Source organism: Macrobrachium nipponense, chromosome 21 (genome assembly GCF_015104395.2).
Source record: "Macrobrachium nipponense isolate FS-2020 chromosome 21, ASM1510439v2, whole genome shotgun sequence".
Lineage (NCBI taxonomy): Eukaryota > Metazoa > Arthropoda > Malacostraca > Decapoda > Palaemonidae > Macrobrachium > Macrobrachium nipponense.
The window spans coordinates 78,826,296-78,844,968 of NC_087212.1; the positions used below are offsets into that span (position 1 = coordinate 78,826,296).

An 18,673-nucleotide genomic window follows, 5' to 3' on the forward strand; every position below is an offset into this window, starting at 1 on the left:
CACTATATACATATTTAATATATGTAAATATGCAGTTTTATGCATACTAATATGTACAATATATATATATATATATATTATATATATATATATATATATATATATATATATATATATATATATATATATATATATATGCTTGGTTTTTATTTTACTGTTCCATTAGGTATGATTTCAGGTAAATTGGACTTCATAAGATTGTACATCTGGTATATTTGTTTCCAGTGATCTTTGGTGGGATCAGTTTGCTTCAAGAGAGTATTTGGGTCATTATTTACAAACACTACTGGTTCAGACAACCATCTGCCAAAACATTCTTGCCATGGCCTCAGATTGCACACAGAAACGTCAACCCTCAAACTGGCATCCAGCTGCACGGGAACAGGGGGACCAGAAGGATTGAACGGCAATGACGACTTTGATGTTTCAAGCAAATATTGTATACGATGCCAGGTGTCATGGGCACTTGACATGGAATCAACTACACGACTTAATGACCCCTTTACAGTCAGATTCTCAAACAGCTTTTGTATATAGTGTACATTAAGAAATGCCTCTCTTGTTTCCTGGTTTTGTTTATCAACACAATTTTCTGTCGCTCCATTATGCTGATTGTTAAAAAGGTCATCAGTACCCAACCACCAAGACCAAATAGATCTTAGGTATACAGGCTGCTGCGGATTTTCACGTTGCAGTACCTGAAATACATAAAACTTGTGCTATTATGTTTAATCTATGGTATACACTTGTTTTGAAAATTACATATCAAGCACCATTCTCATATATATGTAAACGTACTTTTATATTAAAAAAACGCTGACTTTTTCATACAAGCCCATCACCCATAGCCTACATGTGCTATTATGCTTGATCTAGGTTATATCCCAGACAAGAATTTTACATAACAGAGAAAAAAACCAGCGGTAGTCCTTTATATGTACTACATATATGTACTATGTGTGTGGGTGAGTGGTGTGTGTGTAGGCTCCATCACACCAAATCAATCAACTATCTCACTTTTAATGTTGTCTGGATTGTTAGCTGCAAAGAACTACTAATGTCCCATGGTGTCTGTTGAATGGTTAGCTTTAGAGAGCTACTAATGTCCCATGGTGTCTGTTGAATGGTTAGCTTTAGAGAGCTGCTAATGTCCCACAATGTTGATTGTGACCGGTAGGTTCCCTAGACAGCTTGTATAGGGTTAAAGATTAGCAAGGAAAATATAAAAAAAAATTACTAAGATATAAGCACAGCATTGCATCTTCGCTTGAACTTGCTTCCTTAGGGAGACTATTCCACAGAAAAACAGGATGAGAAATAAAGGACCTTTGGAACTGAGAAGTTCGACAGCAAGATATATTTACTGCATATTGGTGCTGCTATTCAACAAATCTGGTTACTCCTGGCAGGAAAAGGGGATCAGGAATCAATTGTGAATGTGAAAGATCTCTGTTGAAATACAACCTATGAAAAATTAACAAACGAGACCATCCGTCGACGATCCGAGTCAGGCTTGTAGTAATTACATATGCTTTATGTCAAATACAATTATAATTAGGCTACCTGTCCTATTATCAAATTACAGTAACAAAGATGGAGAAATACCAATACAATTACAATTATAATTATTCACTTTTAATCATTCAAAATTTTAATTACAGTTCCAAATACAGTGGTACCTTGACATATGAAAGTCCCAGCTTACAAAAAATTCAAGTTACGAAAGCAAATACGAAGATTTTTTTGGCTCTGCATACAAAAATAGTTCAGGTTACGAAAGGTTGTTGCCGTAAAGTCCCGAGATTTGCCCGGACCACCGATAACAATTTCAAAACTCGCGCCCCCAACTGAGTAGACTCGCCACCATCCTCCTGCTCTCCCATTGGTTCCTGATGCTATAGCCTATCGGCTCCTTCATGGCGATTTAGGCGTGGTCTCCTCCGTTGCCGGCGCTGCCACATCAAATATTCCAACTCAACGTTTTATGGTATATGAAGGCAGCATAAGTTATACAACACAAATATAATTGGTTGTTGATTAATTTTGGCAATTACTAAAAGCCCTCATAATTTTCTAGCATTTTACAACAATAAAACAAGTTTATTCTTAATCGTGGCAAAAAAAATTTCCATCGTTGCCAATTCTTCTCTCAGGTGTTAAGCTGACCTCAGGGCATAAAGATGTCCAACAGCCTGCGCCTCCACGAGGGAAGCTCGTCAAAACACTCACTGTCACTGACTCATTAAGAGTCTGTCGCCTTACAAACAACATGGAAAATGTTATGAATACTTACTGGAAAGAAATGGAGGACCATATTATGAATAGATAATAAATTAAATAACTGCTGATAATCTTATTTGTGTAACCTACTATGTACATTTATGCTGCGTTCTCTTATCTGTCTACTCTACATACACGATCCTTTTTAAATGTCAATAGCTCTCTCTCTCTCTCTCTCTCTCTCTCTCTCTCTCTCTCTCTCTCTCTCTCTCTCTCTCTCTCTCTCTCTCTCTCTCTCTCATATAAACATACATACATATATATGTATATATATGCAGTAAATTAACACAAAAAGAAGTAAATTAAAAGTGCGGAACTCCAGTAGCTTGTGATAATCACTAGAAAGGTCCAAAAAGAGATTTAATTAGGCCTATATGAAAACGGGAGACCTGGAATAATGGAAATATTTTCGAAGGATGGTTGAGGCAATTGGGAACACCCAGAAGTATACTGCTCCCAGGAGACATTAACAAACACCAAGGAGGTTAAACTTCTTTGACAAACGAACGGATTAAAAGGGGTAAATTGGAAGGGTAGGCCTTTAAAAACTCAAGAGAAGTACATTTGGCAACGTGGGGGACAATGCCTAAATTGCCTTGAAGTAGCCGATAGGGTATAGTCACTGCCATAAGATCCTGCTCTCCTATTGGTCAGCATCATGCCTCTATGTAAAGGCGTTCCTTGACCCTTTTTTGTGGCAGAGTTATCGTAAACACTGGAATTCGTTCCTTCACATATACATATTTAGTTTGTTTACGTAAATTCGTGTTAGATTTCACTTTTGTTGTACTGTAAGTTACTTTATCGTGTTGTGTGTGAACTTAATTACTTACGTTATTAGCCATAGGTCCCAAGAATGTTGCTGAAGTTCACAGAAAGAAGAGGATGCTCTCTATGGAGAACGAAGATGGAGATAATCAAGTGTTAACGTTTTCTGCCATTTGTTAATGTGTTTCGTAAAGTTTAGTGTTAATGTTTTCTGCCATTTTTTAATGTATTTCGTAAAGTTAAGTGTTCATGTTTTCTGCTATTTGTCCTCCTCCTCTGTCGCCACTTTCGGAGATCGCCTCACTCGAAAGGTAAGGTTAGGTTCCACATTTTACTACATATGTACGTACATGTACGTAAAGTATTTCTTGTACCATGTACACTAATACACTTTATTTATAGGTACGTACTACAATAAAGGTTATGTTAGGTATTGAATGATCAAATTGTTGTATTTCATTGTTTATTGTTCAATTTAGCTTTATTATAAAATTTACTGGGGTGTTTTTGTAGGGCTTGGAACGAATTAGGCAATTTACATGTAAAATGTGGTTCAAGATACGGAAAGCTCAGGTTACGAAGGCCGCCTCGGAATGGATTAATTTTGTATCCTGAGGTACCACTGTACATATATCTTAGTTGTTGTGCAATTATATTTCATACATCTATTACCACGGAAAAAACAAAATGCAGATTGTTACAAAAATGAACGTATATGTGAGTTTGGTCTACTTTTAAAACCAATTTATGCAACAATTATAAGTTGTAACTTGTAAAAGCTTATGTACAAATACAAAATTAATATATTTCTGAAAATCTTTAGCCTTTGCAGAAATCAACACTAAAATGAATACTTCTCATCCTATGATATGCCTGCATAAATTGTTAGTATCTTTACTGTGCTCAAAATTATAGTAATGCTTATCAGAAAATAAAACTGAAGTACAAAACTCAAACTTTAAAAAAAATCAAACTGTCCCGTAGGGCCATAACGCGATCTCGTCAATCGTGTAACATGTTCACTTCAAAGCAACCAACCGCCAAGCCCCTCTCAACTGTGTTGCAATTACAATTACCTTAAAAATGTGTAATTTATTAAATTTCAATTAAATTACAATTACAATTCCTCCAAGCTAATACATATTAGGTAACCACCACTCTAACTAAAGGAGATAAATCTCTGGCAAAAGCAGACTTCGACACCAGAGAACAGTATTCTAGTTAAGAAATAACAAATGATCTAAAAGAGAGTGCACAAAGTAGCTTCTAATGTCCTAGCATAGCAAACAAAAAGCTGTTGACAACGCTGACTGTGAAACAAAAGATGCTCATCAATCGAAGCACGTTTACATGATGAAAGTACATAATATTAATTGAGTAACATTTTCTGTGGATAACACATACCACATTAAAGTTCAAAAACCAATATTCTTATAGTTAAAGTAATAAAAACTTTTCTATCATGACAGCTATACTCTCTCTCTCTCTCTCTCTCTCTCTCTCTCTCTCTCTCTCTCTCTCTCTCTCTCTCTCTCTCTAAGTAATTCCTTTGATAGGCAGTTCTCGTTACTATTGAATCACTTTTTGGGGTATTCCATTGCCATAATAATACTGATGTCTTTTGGTAAAACGTCAAATTGAGGGAAGTAATCCATGCGATAACATAATACATTGTTGATGAAATATAATTTCTGATGCTAATTATCTAGCAATCTATCTAGTTCCTGGTGTCATGTGTATATATTTGCAGTCGTCAGAGGTTTTGGAGGGTAACTTATAAATCTTGAACAGCCTTTCACGATTTGTGAGTTTTACATCACTTACCATTACTATTAGTTACAGTTCCACACCCATTATTCTTAACATCACCATTTTTTAAAGTAATTACAAAACTGAGGTCCTTTACATTAGGAATTACTTTACAGTGAAGCTGGAACACAGCCGTTAAATTCTTGAACGAGGTGGTTAGGCAGCAAATAGCAACTGGTAGGAGGGTAGATCTGCCTGCCCAGATGTAAACACTCAACTTTACCTTTCGGCCCAGGTTTCAGATTGAGGGGTGGCACGAGGTGGGCATTAATGTAAAGGATCTCAGGTTTGCATATTTACTTTAAAAAATTGTGATTTGTTCCCACAAAACATACAAACCCTTGGTCCTTTACATTAGGAAGACTTGCTGATTGGTGGGAGGAATCTGAGTGAGCTTCTAGAACTGACTGGCGTTCAGCAAACTTGGGCAATTCCTCCAGGTTGTAAGAGGGAGGAGGAGTGCAGCTTGATCGGAGTAGATAAGAGCTGCAGTATCCAGAGTCAGATTTCTGGGCCTTTTCGCAAAGAGTGAGGCATCATAACTCATCCGAAAAAGGGCTGGGAAGAATATTTGGAGTCAGAGACATTAATGCAAAGTTCTGGGAAAGGTTTGCATTATTGCCAGTCTCCTTCCTCCCCTTGCTAGAGGAAGGAGTGGGATTCCTTCTATAATTCTGATAAGAAAAATAGAAAGGAAACTCGATGTGCAGGCTTATCGAATCAAACGGCCCACCAGCAAGTGTAAGTTCGACTCCTATCCTCAACCTGAAGGAAGAGGAGTAAAAGGAAGAGGCAGGGGAAGGGGGAGAGGCCAGTCACTTTCGCATCCTTCTCAGCTCTAGAACCTCACACCATAGACGGGATGCAACTTTTCCTCTTAAAGGAGCTGGGTAAGCAAAGACAAAAGACATCCACCACCGGTCCAAGGAAAAAGGAATTCCAAGGCCCTGTGGGCCTACCCGAAGGAAGAAAGATATAAATGTGGTCCTAGTGAGACCACACCTATCTTCCAGTCTGACATGTTCTTCATAGTACATTGAAAGTACCGAGCCACTTGCACTGTTCGCTCTCTGAGAGAGCGTACAATTGACACTGCCATATGCAAAGGGGTTCCTCATGATCTGGTAGGACTCAGAGAAAGGCATGTCTTTAGACACTACTGCATTGGGAATCAGCAGTGGAGAGAGGAATTGATATTCAATGAAGGGTGTCGATCCTCCATAGGTACAGGAACACACCAATAGGACAAAGTAATGACTGATCTGGATCAACCAATACAAAGTCCAAAACGCAGGAAATCATGAAGGATTCAAACTTGTCAATAGATGCCGATTGATTGCACATCTGAAATAGAGTCACAATATGACACTTACCTTTTAAAGGGCAATGTTGAGAGCGAACCATGCAAATCTATCTTTTTTGCCAATACCAGAGAGAGAAAAGATGTGGTCTTGGTAAACAAAACTTTGATGATTCTCGCTAGGTACGTGCACACTAAACAAGAACTAAGTGCCTTCTAGAGACCGAGGTCCCTGTGATGGCAAGACAGAGAAGTTTTTCATCAGTAGTTGAATCTCAACTAAGTAGAAACAATACTGCTTTAGTGAATGACTAAGGCGAATGTGGACCTATGTCTTCACAGTTGAATCGGAGAGAAGTGAACTCTCACGATTCTGATCAAAGATAAAGTCCTATCGATGACACCAACCAGAAGACTGAAGAAGTTATTCCGCTATTTCATTGCTGCTCGGCGAGAAAGTCTGTGCTTGCAATGAAGGTGGGAAGTCTTTAGTTGTAAAAACAGGAATTGTTCTGCCTGTAGAACTGCTTCTTGTGGGTTGGATCACGGAGGAAGTCTTCAATTTACCCTGGAAGCAGAGCTAGTTAGGAGGGAATGGGCTAAGTCTTCCATTATTCATTTTCATTTCAGGGTGAACAAAGAATAACTGAACACCTTACGAATGAGAAAAATGTAGTATTATATTAGAAAGACATTTAAGAAGAATTCTCCTTTCACAACAATATATATATATATATGTACACAGTAGTACCTTGAGATACGAAAGGCTCAACTTATGAAAAACTCAAGATACGAAAGCCAATACGAAAAATTTAACGGCTCTACATACGAAAAGTTTTCAAGATACGAAAGGTTTCTGAAAGTCCGAGATTCGCCCGGATAACAATTTTGAAAATCGCACCGCGCGCCGCCATCTTAGTACTAGTAGACTCGCCACCATCCTCCTGCTCTCCCATTGGTTCCTGATGCTAGTCGCGGCCATGAAATCCTTCTCTCCTATTGGCCAGCGTCCCTCCCATCATGCATCTACTATGTACACGTGGTGGCGTGCTTCGGCCACTCGGTACCAGCATTGTTATAGTACGCAAGCGGTATTCGTTTTCGGGATCGTCAATGTGCACGTTATTTAAAAAAAAAAAAAGTGACCAAGATCTCTCACAGGGGTTAAGTGATCAAGGTCTCTCTCATGGGATAACTGGAAACTTTGCAAGGTTGGTAGAATATCCACTCCCTGCTGAACAGAGGGTGTAGACCAATCATTTACAACATGCATACCAGTACGTATAATCAAGGCACTTCAGTTTATGTTGAAGGTCAGCAGCCGAACATTCAGTACCCCAATCATTTGCAGAGAGAGCATTTGGTTGAACAGGGTTTTGATGGACACCAGGGCCAACAGAGTCATGAGGTGCAAAAAAAGAACTAAGTGATAAAAAACAGAAAGTTGAAAACAACAACTACTACGTAAAGTAAAAAAAAAAAAAAAAAAAAAAAAAAAAAAAAAAAAAAAAAAAAAAAAAGTTAAAAAAAAAAAAAAAAAAAAAAAAAGGCAGAAATTAAAGCCGCTTTTCATAAAGAGCAATAATTTGTAGAAGACACCCCCCCGAAAAGGCTCACACAGGAACATTGTGTACGTATATTTTTTAAATTGTACGTACGTACATATGTACAAAACAAAAAAAACAGCAGAAATTAAAGCCACTTTTTATAAAGTGCAATCATTTGTAGAAGACACCCCCCGAAAAGGCTCACACAGGAACATTGTGAAAAGTAGGCAGAAGCAACCTTCCTTGGATAGTTACGTTTGTACGTAGCCTCACTCGAAAGGTAAGCTTCCACATTTTACGTACAGTATATTTCTTGTTACCATGTACACTAACCCTTAAACGCCGAAGCGGTAAAAATAAAAAACTTCCCCGAATTCCGGAGCCGGTTTTGAGTGAGAGTGGAAGCGGAAAAAATATTTTTTTCAAAAAATCACAGCGCACTTAGTTTTCAAGATTAAGAGTTCATTTTTGGCTCCTTTTTTTTCATTGCCTGAAGTTTAGTATGCAATCATCAGAAATGAAAAATAATATCATTATCATATGTAAATAATGCGATAATTGTATTAAAATCACGCTGTGCAAAAAACTGTAAAAGCTAACGAGTTTCTTTTTTTTTCGTTGTATTGTACACTAAATTGCAATCATTTTGATATATAATACATTGTAAAACAATAAAAGCAACACCGGAAAAATATTATCACAAAATGATGTACGAATTCGTAACGCGCGGACGTGAAACAATGTTTTTTTCAATAATTCACCGTAAATCTCAATATTGTTCTAGAGACTTCCTATTTGTTTCAAAATGAATAAAAATGATTGAATATTACGATACTGTAAGAGTTTTAGCTTACAACTGCGTTTTTCGACCATTTCGGTAGAGTCAAAGTTGACCGAACGTGTTTTTTTCTATTTATCGTGATTTATATGCAAATATTTCAAAAATGAGAAAAGCTACAACCTTCAAATATTTTTCCTTTTATTTTACATGAAATTGCGCACATTTTCATATATAAAACTCTATAAAATGCCTAATATGAAACGGAGCAAATTTTCCGAGAATTCGATGCACGCAATTCGGAGATTTATGGCGGAGAATCCACGCGCGGAGGGAAGGAAAGTTTTTTTCATAAATTCATCATAAATCAAAATATTGTGCTAGAGACTTCATATTTGTTGCAAAATGAAGTTAAATGATTGAATATTACTAAAATATAAGAGTTTTAGCTTACAACTGTGTTTTTCGACCATTTCGGTAGAGTCAAAGTTGACCGAACGTGGTTTTTTTCTATTTATCGTGATTTATATGCAAATATTTCGAAAATGAGAAAAGCTACAACCTTCAATTATTTTTCGTTGTATTCTACATGAAATTGCGCACATTTTCATATATAAAACTTTATGTAACGGCTAATTTAAAATGGTGCAAACATTACCACAATCGCACGTATGATTTTTTCGGAAGAGTTACCGCGCGGACGTAAGGAAAATGTTATTTTTTTCATAAATTCACCATAAATCGAAATATTGTGCTAGAGACTTCCAATTTGTTACAAAATGAAGGTAAATGATTGAATATTACTAAAATATAAGAGTTTTAGCTTACAATTGCGTTTTTCGACCATTTTGGTAGAGTCAAAATTGACCGAAGGTTGAAAATTTGTCACTTATCATTTTTTATATGAAAATATTTCAAAACTGATAAAAGCTACAACCATGGGTTGTTTTTAGTTGTATTGTGCATGAAATTGCGCACATTTCCATATATAAAACTTTATGTAACGGCTAATTTTAAAATGGTGCAACATTACCACAATTGCATGTATGATTTTTCGGAGAGTTACGCGCGGACGTAAGGAAAAAGTTTTTTCATAAATTCACCATAAATTGAAATATTGTGCTAGAGACTTCCAATTTGTTGCAAAATTAAGGTAAATAGTTGAATATTACTACAATATGAGCGTTTTAGCTTAAAATTGCGTTTTTCGACCATTTCGGTAGAGTCAAAGTTGACCGAAGGTTAAAATTTTGGCACTTATCGTTATTTATATGAAAAAATTTCAAAACTGATAAAAGTTACAATCATGAGTATTTTTTTGTTGTATTGTAAAATGAAATTGCGCACATTTTCATGTATAATACTTCATGTAATGGATAATTTAAAACGTGGTGCAAAAATTATGTCAAAGTGACGAAATAATTTTTGAGATGTGTCACTGATACTTTTTAGTGCGATAAGAAAGAAATTCGCGCTTGCGCGCTGCTAACGATTGTAAACAAAAACAACGCCTTGATCTGTGAACTCTCAGCATCCCCCAAGGCGCGTGATTCAAAAGTTTTCGGCTGGTAGGCCTATAAGTATTTTCCGCGAATTTTAAAAAAACTTTTTTGAGCCGACGTATGGTACGTCCATTCGGAAATCGGGGGAGATTTTGACTCGACGTTTAATACGTCCATTCGGCGTTTAAGGGCTAATATACACTTTATTTACAGGTCATATTTTGCATTTTTTTTTATTAATTAGGTATTGAATGGTCCAAATTGTTGTAGTATTTCATTGTTTTAAAGGTCAATTTAGCTTTATTATGAAATTTACTGGGGTGTTTTTGGAGGGCTTGGAACGAATTAGCCATTTTACATGTAAAATGTGGTCCTAGATATGAAAACCTCATGATACGAAAGGCGCCTCGGAACGGATTAATTTCGTATCTCAAGGTACTACTATATATATATATATATATATATATATATAATATATATATATATATATATATATATATATATATATATATATATATATATGTATATATATACATATATATATATATATATATTATATATATATATATATATATATATATATATATATATATACATACAGTGAAAGGGGAATTCTTCTTAAATGTCTTTTGTTGGTAGTGTTAGGCTTTACATCTTTCGGGAACAGTATTTGCGGTAGTATTGGGGAGGGCAGGGGATCTTATTTAAAACCCTTTCTTCGACGACACTCATGTAGAAGTTGGCAAATAGAACCCCTAATGGGGATCCCATTGCCACGCCGTCAATCTGGCAATAAAGATGTCCTCTGTGGGTTGTGAATGGTGCCTTCTTGGTGCATATTTCAAGAAGGGCTTTTAGGGCTTCCTCGGGGAAGTTCAAAGCCTGTGTGTCCTCTATCAAGGATATGTTCAATCGTCTCGTCGACTGGAACATTCGTGAAGAGGCTCTCGACATCAAGAGAGGCGATGATACCAATACTACCGCTACATAGACGACACCTTCATAAAAGTTGACAGAGAAGAGGACCTTGAAACTTTAAGAAAGACTTTCGAAACTCCGTCCTCCACTTCCCATGTGAACGCAGCGTAGATGGTGCCCTACCCTTCCTGGACGTTTGGGTACAGCAGACCCCTATGGGATACACCACCACGGTTTACAAGAAACCCACAAACCCGGGTCTATGCTTTAATGGGTCCAGCGAGTGCCCAGACAGGTATAAAAGATCGGTGGTAGATGCCTTCGTCCGCCTTGCCCTTACACACTGTTCCACATGGAGAGAAACCACCTGGGAGATCGAAAGCTCTACACAAGTCCTCATCAACAATAACTTTTCAAACTGCATGGTCGAACGCCAAACGAGGGACTCCATAAATAAATGGCACCAGGAAAGAACGACCGAAACTAACAACCAAAGTGGAGCTATAAAAATATTTTATAAAAATCATATGCACCACAAATATTTAGAAGACAAAAAGGCTATGGAAAATAATCAGTGAAAATGTCTCCCCCACTACAGAAAGTGATAAAATTAGCCTCATAATTTATTACAAAAACATGAAAACAAGCCAGCTGCTTCTTAAAAACAACCCGGCGCCTCTAGAAACATCTTTGAAGAGGAGTGTCATCTACGAATTCACATGCTCGGTGGAAGGATGCCACCATTCTTATATCGGGATTACCACCACCAGACTCTCCAAGCGTCTCTCCTGCCACCTTCAAGAAGGGGCCATTTTCATTCACTACAGGGAAGAAAAACATAACAGGAAACCAGAAAGAGCTGAACTTATAACAAACATAGAAATTATTGACCAAGCACCGGACCGGAAACGCCTACGTTATCTTGAAGCATTACACATATTAGAGAAAAAGCCAACTATCAACACGGTAAAGGAAACAGAATTTCTTCTTACCATCATAGGAAGAAATAGCACAAGAAACCAACCGACTCTGTATACCACCACGAGAGAGAGAAGAGAGATCGAGGAGAGAGAGAGAGAGAGAGAGAGAGAGAGAGAGAGAGAGAGAGAGAGAGAGAGACGATGATGAGAAAGACTGAGAGAGAGAGAGAAAGAGGAATTTGCAGAGAGAGAGTAGAGATAAAGAATAGAGAGAGAAGAGGAAAGAGGAATTTGCAGAGAGAGAAAGAGACACTGAGAGAGAGAAAAAGAGGAAGAAGCAGAGAGAGAAAGCGGGAGAGAACGAGCGGAAGTTGTGTCATCTGGACAGAACGCAGCAGTATCTGCCGCCAAAGAGGTGGGTACCCCAACCAACACCCAACCCACACTAATAACTCCGGCAAGACCACGCAGATCTCATCGCCTCAGGGAGAGATTTCGTTACCATCCAACGACCAATTAAAATCCCTGCTCACTGACCCGCCCACCGATTGTACACGACCTTGCATGCTATAAATACTTGTAAAACGTATCTTAATTCACTTTACTGTATACTCTCATAGATGACTGCCTGTGCGCTGTCGACACGTTAGAGGAATAAACCTAAGACAGATGAAAATCTTTACATGTCCTTAGGAAACTTAATACACCAGCTACATGCTGACGAGAAAAAGATAATAAGAATTGAGAAGATTCAATAATAATAATAATAATAATAATGTTCTAAAGGGTCCACAATAATACAAAGTGTAAAAAGTCCGTGTATAATTTTGAAGATTTTACAGATAGCTTTCGAACCCTTCCCTGGTTTCATCTTCAGTCCAAAGGACTGAAGATGAAACCCAGGGAAGGGTTCGAAAGCTATCTGTAAAGTCTTCAAAATTATACACGGACTTTTACACTTTGTATTATTGTGGACCCTTTAGAACATTATATATACTCTCGTGATAAGAGAAGTTTTTCCCTACAAAATAATAATAATAATAATAATAAGTGGCGCCGTGGAGGAGTGGGTTAGGTCGTCAACAGACTTAAGTCAAGTTAAGCAACATAGTGGCTGGTCAGTTGTTGGATGGGTGACCGCTCTCCTCAGCGTTGATTCCTTGGGAAAGGATCTTTACCATAATTTCCTCAGTCTACTCAGCTGTAAATGAGTACCTATCCCTGATGGGGTAGGGTCCAGCTATGGGTTAAATAGCAAAACTCAGCAATGATGGAAAGAAATGAAGGAATGAATGACGACGTAAATGGAACCTCTGGCAACAGAGGAGCTTCGTCCGGCAACCAGGTATTCAACCCAATTGAAGGGGAAGACGGTCAGGTACTTGGAGGTCGTCATCCAGCAACTGATCACCAAAACGACAATAATCAACAGCCTGAGATTGGAGCTACAGAGGCAAAAAGGAAGAAATGGACAAGAGAAGAAAATAAGGAAAATATGGAGATGCTACATCAGAAGCAACCCAGACGAGAGAGGATATAGAAGAAGATTGGTCAACATCTGGAATGAGAGGAATAAAACACCCCCAAACAGAGCAGAGCTAGCAGACCAAGTAAGGAACATAAAGAAAAAGAACAAATGGCTCTACCCAACAGAAAGAGAAGAACTGGAAAGGGAAAAGTCACACGACAACGAGTTACACGAAGACGAACTGAGAGACGATGCCACAGAAGACGACAGGGATGATGAGGTATCAAACAACGACACACGAAGAAACACCGACAAAGTAGCAGAGAGGACGGAATGGGTAGAAAAGATTAGACAATGGATGGAGCCAGATACAGAGAGAATAAAGAGCCCCTCCATGAAAGCCTACAACACCAAGAAATTAAGGGAGAAAACAAGTGAGGTCAAATGAAATAATGGGCATAATACACACCACCAGTATCACAGAAACAAATAACTTGACATATGCAGGAGCAAGATTAGTAGCAGAACTGATGGGGATTCGAACACCAAACACCACCAGCACAACCAACCCAACAGAAACCAAACAGCAACCTCCTTGGAAAAGGCGCCCTGGAAAAGCAAATCATGGTGATGAGATCTGACTTGAGAAAACTGAAAGAGATGGCAGAAAAAAGGCTAAGAAGCAAGAAAACAAGGGAGGAACTCAACGAGAAATACAAAGTACAAGAGAGAGGACTAAACAACACATAGAAGATGTAAAACAGAGGCTTAAGGCCAAAGCACATAAGATCCAACGGTACATGAACAGGAATAAGGGGATACCAACATGACAGCTATACTCTCTCTCTCTCTCTCTCTCTCTCTCTCTCTCTCTTCTCTCTCTCTCTCTCTCTCTCTCTCTCTCTAAGTAATTCCTTTGATAGGCAAGTTCTCGTTACTATTGAATCACTTTTTTCGGGGAATCTATTCCATTGCCATAATAATACTGATGTCTTTTGGTAAAACGTCAAATTGAGGGAAGTAATCCATGCGATAACATAATACATTGTTGATGAAATATAATTTCTGATCTGCTAATTATCTAGCAAATCTATCTAGTTCCTGGTGTCATGTGTATATATTTGCAGTCGTCAGAGGTTTTGGAGGGTAACTTATAAATCTTGAACAGCCTTTCACGATTTGTGAGTTTTACATCACTTACCATTACTATTAGTTACAGTTCCACACCCATTATTCTTAACATCACCATTTTTTTTTTTAAAGTAATTACAAAACTGAGGTCCTTTACATTAGGAATTACTTTACAGTGAAGCTGGAACACAGCCGTTAAATTCTGAACGAGGTGGTTAGGCAGCAAAGAGCAACTGGTAGGAGGGTAGATCTGCCTGCCCAGATGTAAACACTCAACTTTACCTTTCGGCCCAGGTTTCAGATTGAGGGGTGGCACGAGGTGGGCATTAATGTAAAGGATCTCAGGTTTGCATATAATTTACTTTAAAAAATTGTGATTTGTTCCCACAAAACATACAAACCCTTGGTCCTTTACATTAGGAAGACTTGCTGATTGGTGGGAGGAATCTGAGTGAGCTTCTAGAACTGACTGGCGTTCAGCAAACTTGGGCAATTCCTCCAGGTTGTAAGAGGGAGGAGGAGTGCAGCTTGATCGGAGTAGATAAGAGCTGCAGTATCCAGAGTCAGATTTCTGGGACTTTTCGCAAAGAGAGGATCATAACTCATCCGAAAAGGGCGGGAAGAATATTTGGAGTCAGAGACATTAATGCAAAGTTCTGGGAAAGGTTGCATTATTGCCAGTCTCCTTCCTCCCTTGCTAGAGGAAGGAGTGGGATTCCTTCTATAATTCTGATAAGAAAAATAGAAAGGAAACTCGATGTGCAGGCTTATCGAATCAAAAGCCCCACCAGCAAGTGTAAGTTCGATCCTATCCTCAACCTGAAGGAGGAGTAAAAGGAAAAGAAAGCGGGGTAAGGGGGAAGAGGCCAGTCACTTTCGCATCCTTCTCAGCTCTAGAACCTCACACCATAGACGGGATGCAACTTTTCCTCTTAAAGGAGCTGGGTAAGCAAAGACAAAAGACATCCACCACCGGTCCAAGGAAAAGGAATTCCAAGGCCCTGTGGGCCTACCCGAAGGAAGAAAGATATAATGTGGTCCTAGTGAGACCACACCTATCTTCCAGTCTGACATGTTCTCATAGTACATTGAAAGTACCGAGCCACTTGCACTGTTCGCTCTCTGAGAGAGCGTACAATTGACACTGCCATATGCAAAGGGGTTCCTCATGATCTGGTAGGACTCAGAGAAAGGCATGTCTTTAGACACTACTGCATTGGGAATCAGCAGTGGAGAGAAATTGATATTCAATGAAGGGGGGGGGTCGTCCTCCATAGGTACAGGAAACACACCAATAGGACAAAGTATGACTGATCTGGATCACCAATACAAAAGTCCAAAACGCAGGAAATCATGAAGGATTCAAACTTGTCAATAGATGCCGATTGATTGCACATCTGAAATAGAGTCACAATATGACACTTACCTTTTAAAGGGCAATGTTGAGAGCGAACCATGCAAATCTATCTTTTTTGCCAATACCAGAGAGAGAAAAGATGTGGTCTTGGTAAACCAAAACTTTGATGATTCTCGCTAGGTACGTTGCACACTAAACAAGAACTAAGTGCCATCTAGAGGACCGAGGTCCCTGTGATGGCAAGACAGAGAAGTTTTTCATCAGTAGTTGAATCTCAACTAAGTAGAAAACAATACTGCTTTAGTGAATGACTAAGGCGAATGTGGACCTATGTCTTCACAGTTGAATCGGAGAGAAGTGAACTCTCACGATTCTGATCAAAGATAAAGTCCTATCGAGAACACCAACCAGAAGACTGAAGAAGTTATTCCGCTATTTCATTGCTGCTCGGCGAGAAAGTCTGTGCTTGCAATGAAGGTGGGAAGTCTTTAGTTGTAAAAACAGGAATTGTTCTGCCTGTAGAACTGCTTCTTGTGGGTTGGATCACGGAGGAAGTCTTCAATTTACCCTGGAAGCAGAGCTAGTTAGGAGGGAATGGGCTAAGTCTTCCATTATTCATTTTCATTTCAGGTGAACAAAGAATAACTGAACACCTTACAGAATGAGAAAAATGTAGTATTATATTAGAAAGACATTTAAGAAGAATTCTCCTTTCACAACAACATATATATATATGTATATATATATAATATATATATATATATATATAATGTACACAGTAGTACCTTGAGATACGAAAGGCTCAACTTACGAAAAACTCAAGATAACGAAAGCCAATACGAAAAATTTAACGGCTCTACATACGAAAAAGTTTTCAAGATACGAAAGGTTTCTGAAAGTCCGAGATTCGCGCCCCGGATAACAATTTTGAAAATCGCACCGCGCGCCGCCATCTTAGTACTAGTAGACTCGCCACCATCCTCCTGCTCTCCCATTGGTTCCTGATGCTAGTCGCGGCCATGAAATCCTTCTCTCCTATTGGCCAGCGTCCTCCCATCATGCATCTACTATGTACACGTGGTGGCGTGCTTCGGCCACTCGGTACCAGCATTGTTATAGTACGAAGCGGTATTCGTTTTCGGGATCGTCAATGTGCACGTATTTAAAAAAAAAAAAAACAAAAAAAGTGACCAAAGATCTCACAGGGGTTAAGTGATCAAGGTCTCTCTCATGGGATAACTGGAAACTTTGCAAGGTTGGTAGAATATCCACTCCCTGCTGAACAGAGGGTGTAGACCAATCATTTACAACATGCATACCAGTACGTATAATCAAGGCACTTCAGTTTATGTTGAAGGTCAGCAGCCGAACATTCAGTACCCCAATCATTGCAGAGAGAGCATTTGGTTGAACAGGGTTTTGATGGACACCAGGGCCAAACAGAGTCATGAGGTGCAAAAAAAGAACTAAGTGATAAAAAACAGAAAGTTGAAAACAACACTACTACGTAAAGTAAACAAAAAAAAAAAAAAAAAAAAAAAAAAAAAAAAAAAAAAAAGTTAAAAAAAAAAAAAAAAAAAAAAAAAAAAGGCAGAAATTAAAGCCGCTTTTCATAAAGAGCAATAATTTGTAGAAGACACCCCCCGAAAAGGCTCACACAGGAACATTGTGTACGTATATTTTTAAATTGTATGTACGTACATATGTACAAAACAAAAAAACAGCAAGGTTGGTAGAATATCCACTCCCTGCTGAAACAGAGGGTGTAGACCAATCATTTACAACATGCATACCAGTACGTTATAAATCAAGGCACTTCAGTTTATGTTGAAGGTCAGCAGCCGAACATTCAGTACCCCAATCATTTGCAGAGAGAGCATTTGGTTGAACAGGGTTTTGATGGACACCAGGGCCAACAGAGTCATGAGGTGCAAAAAAAGAACTAAGTGATAAAAACAGAAAGTTGAAAACACAACTACTACGTAAAGTAAAAAAAAAAAAAAAAAAAAAAAAAAAAAAAAAAAAATTCCCCCAAAAAAAAAAAAAAAAAAAAAAAAAAAAAAAGTTAAAAAAAAAAAAAAAAAAAAAAAAAGGCAGAAATTAAAGCCACTTTTTATAAAGTGCAATCATTTGTAGAAGACACCCCCCGAAAAGGCTCACACAGGAACATTGTAGAAAAGTAGGCAGAAGCAACCTTCCTTGGATAGTTACGTTTGTACGTAGCCTCACTCGAAAGGTAAGCTTCCACATTTTACGTACAGTATATTTCTTGTTACCATGTACACTAACCCTTAAACGCCGAAGCGGTAAAAATAAAAAACTTCCCCGAATTCCGGAGCCGGTTTTGAGTGAGAGTGGAAGCGGAAAAAATATTTTTTTCAAAAAATCACAGCGCACTTAGTTTTCAAGATTAAGATTCATTTTGGCTCCTTTTTTTTCATTGCCTGAAGTTTAGTATGCAAATCATCAGAAATGAAAAATAATATCATTATCATATGTAAATATGCGATAATTGTATTAAAATCATGCTGTGCAAAAAACTGTAAAAGCTAACGAGTTTCTTTTTCTTTCGTTGTATTGTACACTAAATTGCAATCATTTTGATATACTACATTGTAAAACAATAAAAGCAACACCGGAAAAATATTATCACAAAATGATGTACGAATTCGTAACGCGCGGACTTTTGTGAAACAATGTTTTTTTCAATAATTCACCGTAAATCTCAATATTGTTTTCTAGAGACTTCCTATTTGTTTCAAATGAATAAAAATGATTGAATATTACGATACTGTAAGAGTTTTAGCTTACAAACTGCGTTTTTTTTTTCGACCATTCGTAGAGTCAAGTTGAGGCCGAACGTGTTTTTTTTCTATATCGTGATTTATATGCAAA

At 37.9% G+C, this 18,673-nt stretch overlaps 1 protein-coding gene across 1 annotated transcript in view; it reads right to left on the bottom strand.

Annotated features, from left to right (window-relative positions):
* Positions 1–114: 114 nt before the first annotated feature.
* LOC135197532 (myotubularin-related protein 10-B-like) overlaps positions 115–18,673 on the bottom strand; it is a 178,988-nt gene continuing 160,429 nt past the window's right edge. The window contains exon 10 of the mRNA XM_064224593.1: positions 115–698. Within this exon, the coding sequence (XP_064080663.1) occupies positions 147–698 (552 nt within the window). The 3' untranslated portion in view covers positions 115–146. The remainder of the gene's footprint in view (positions 699–18,673) is intronic.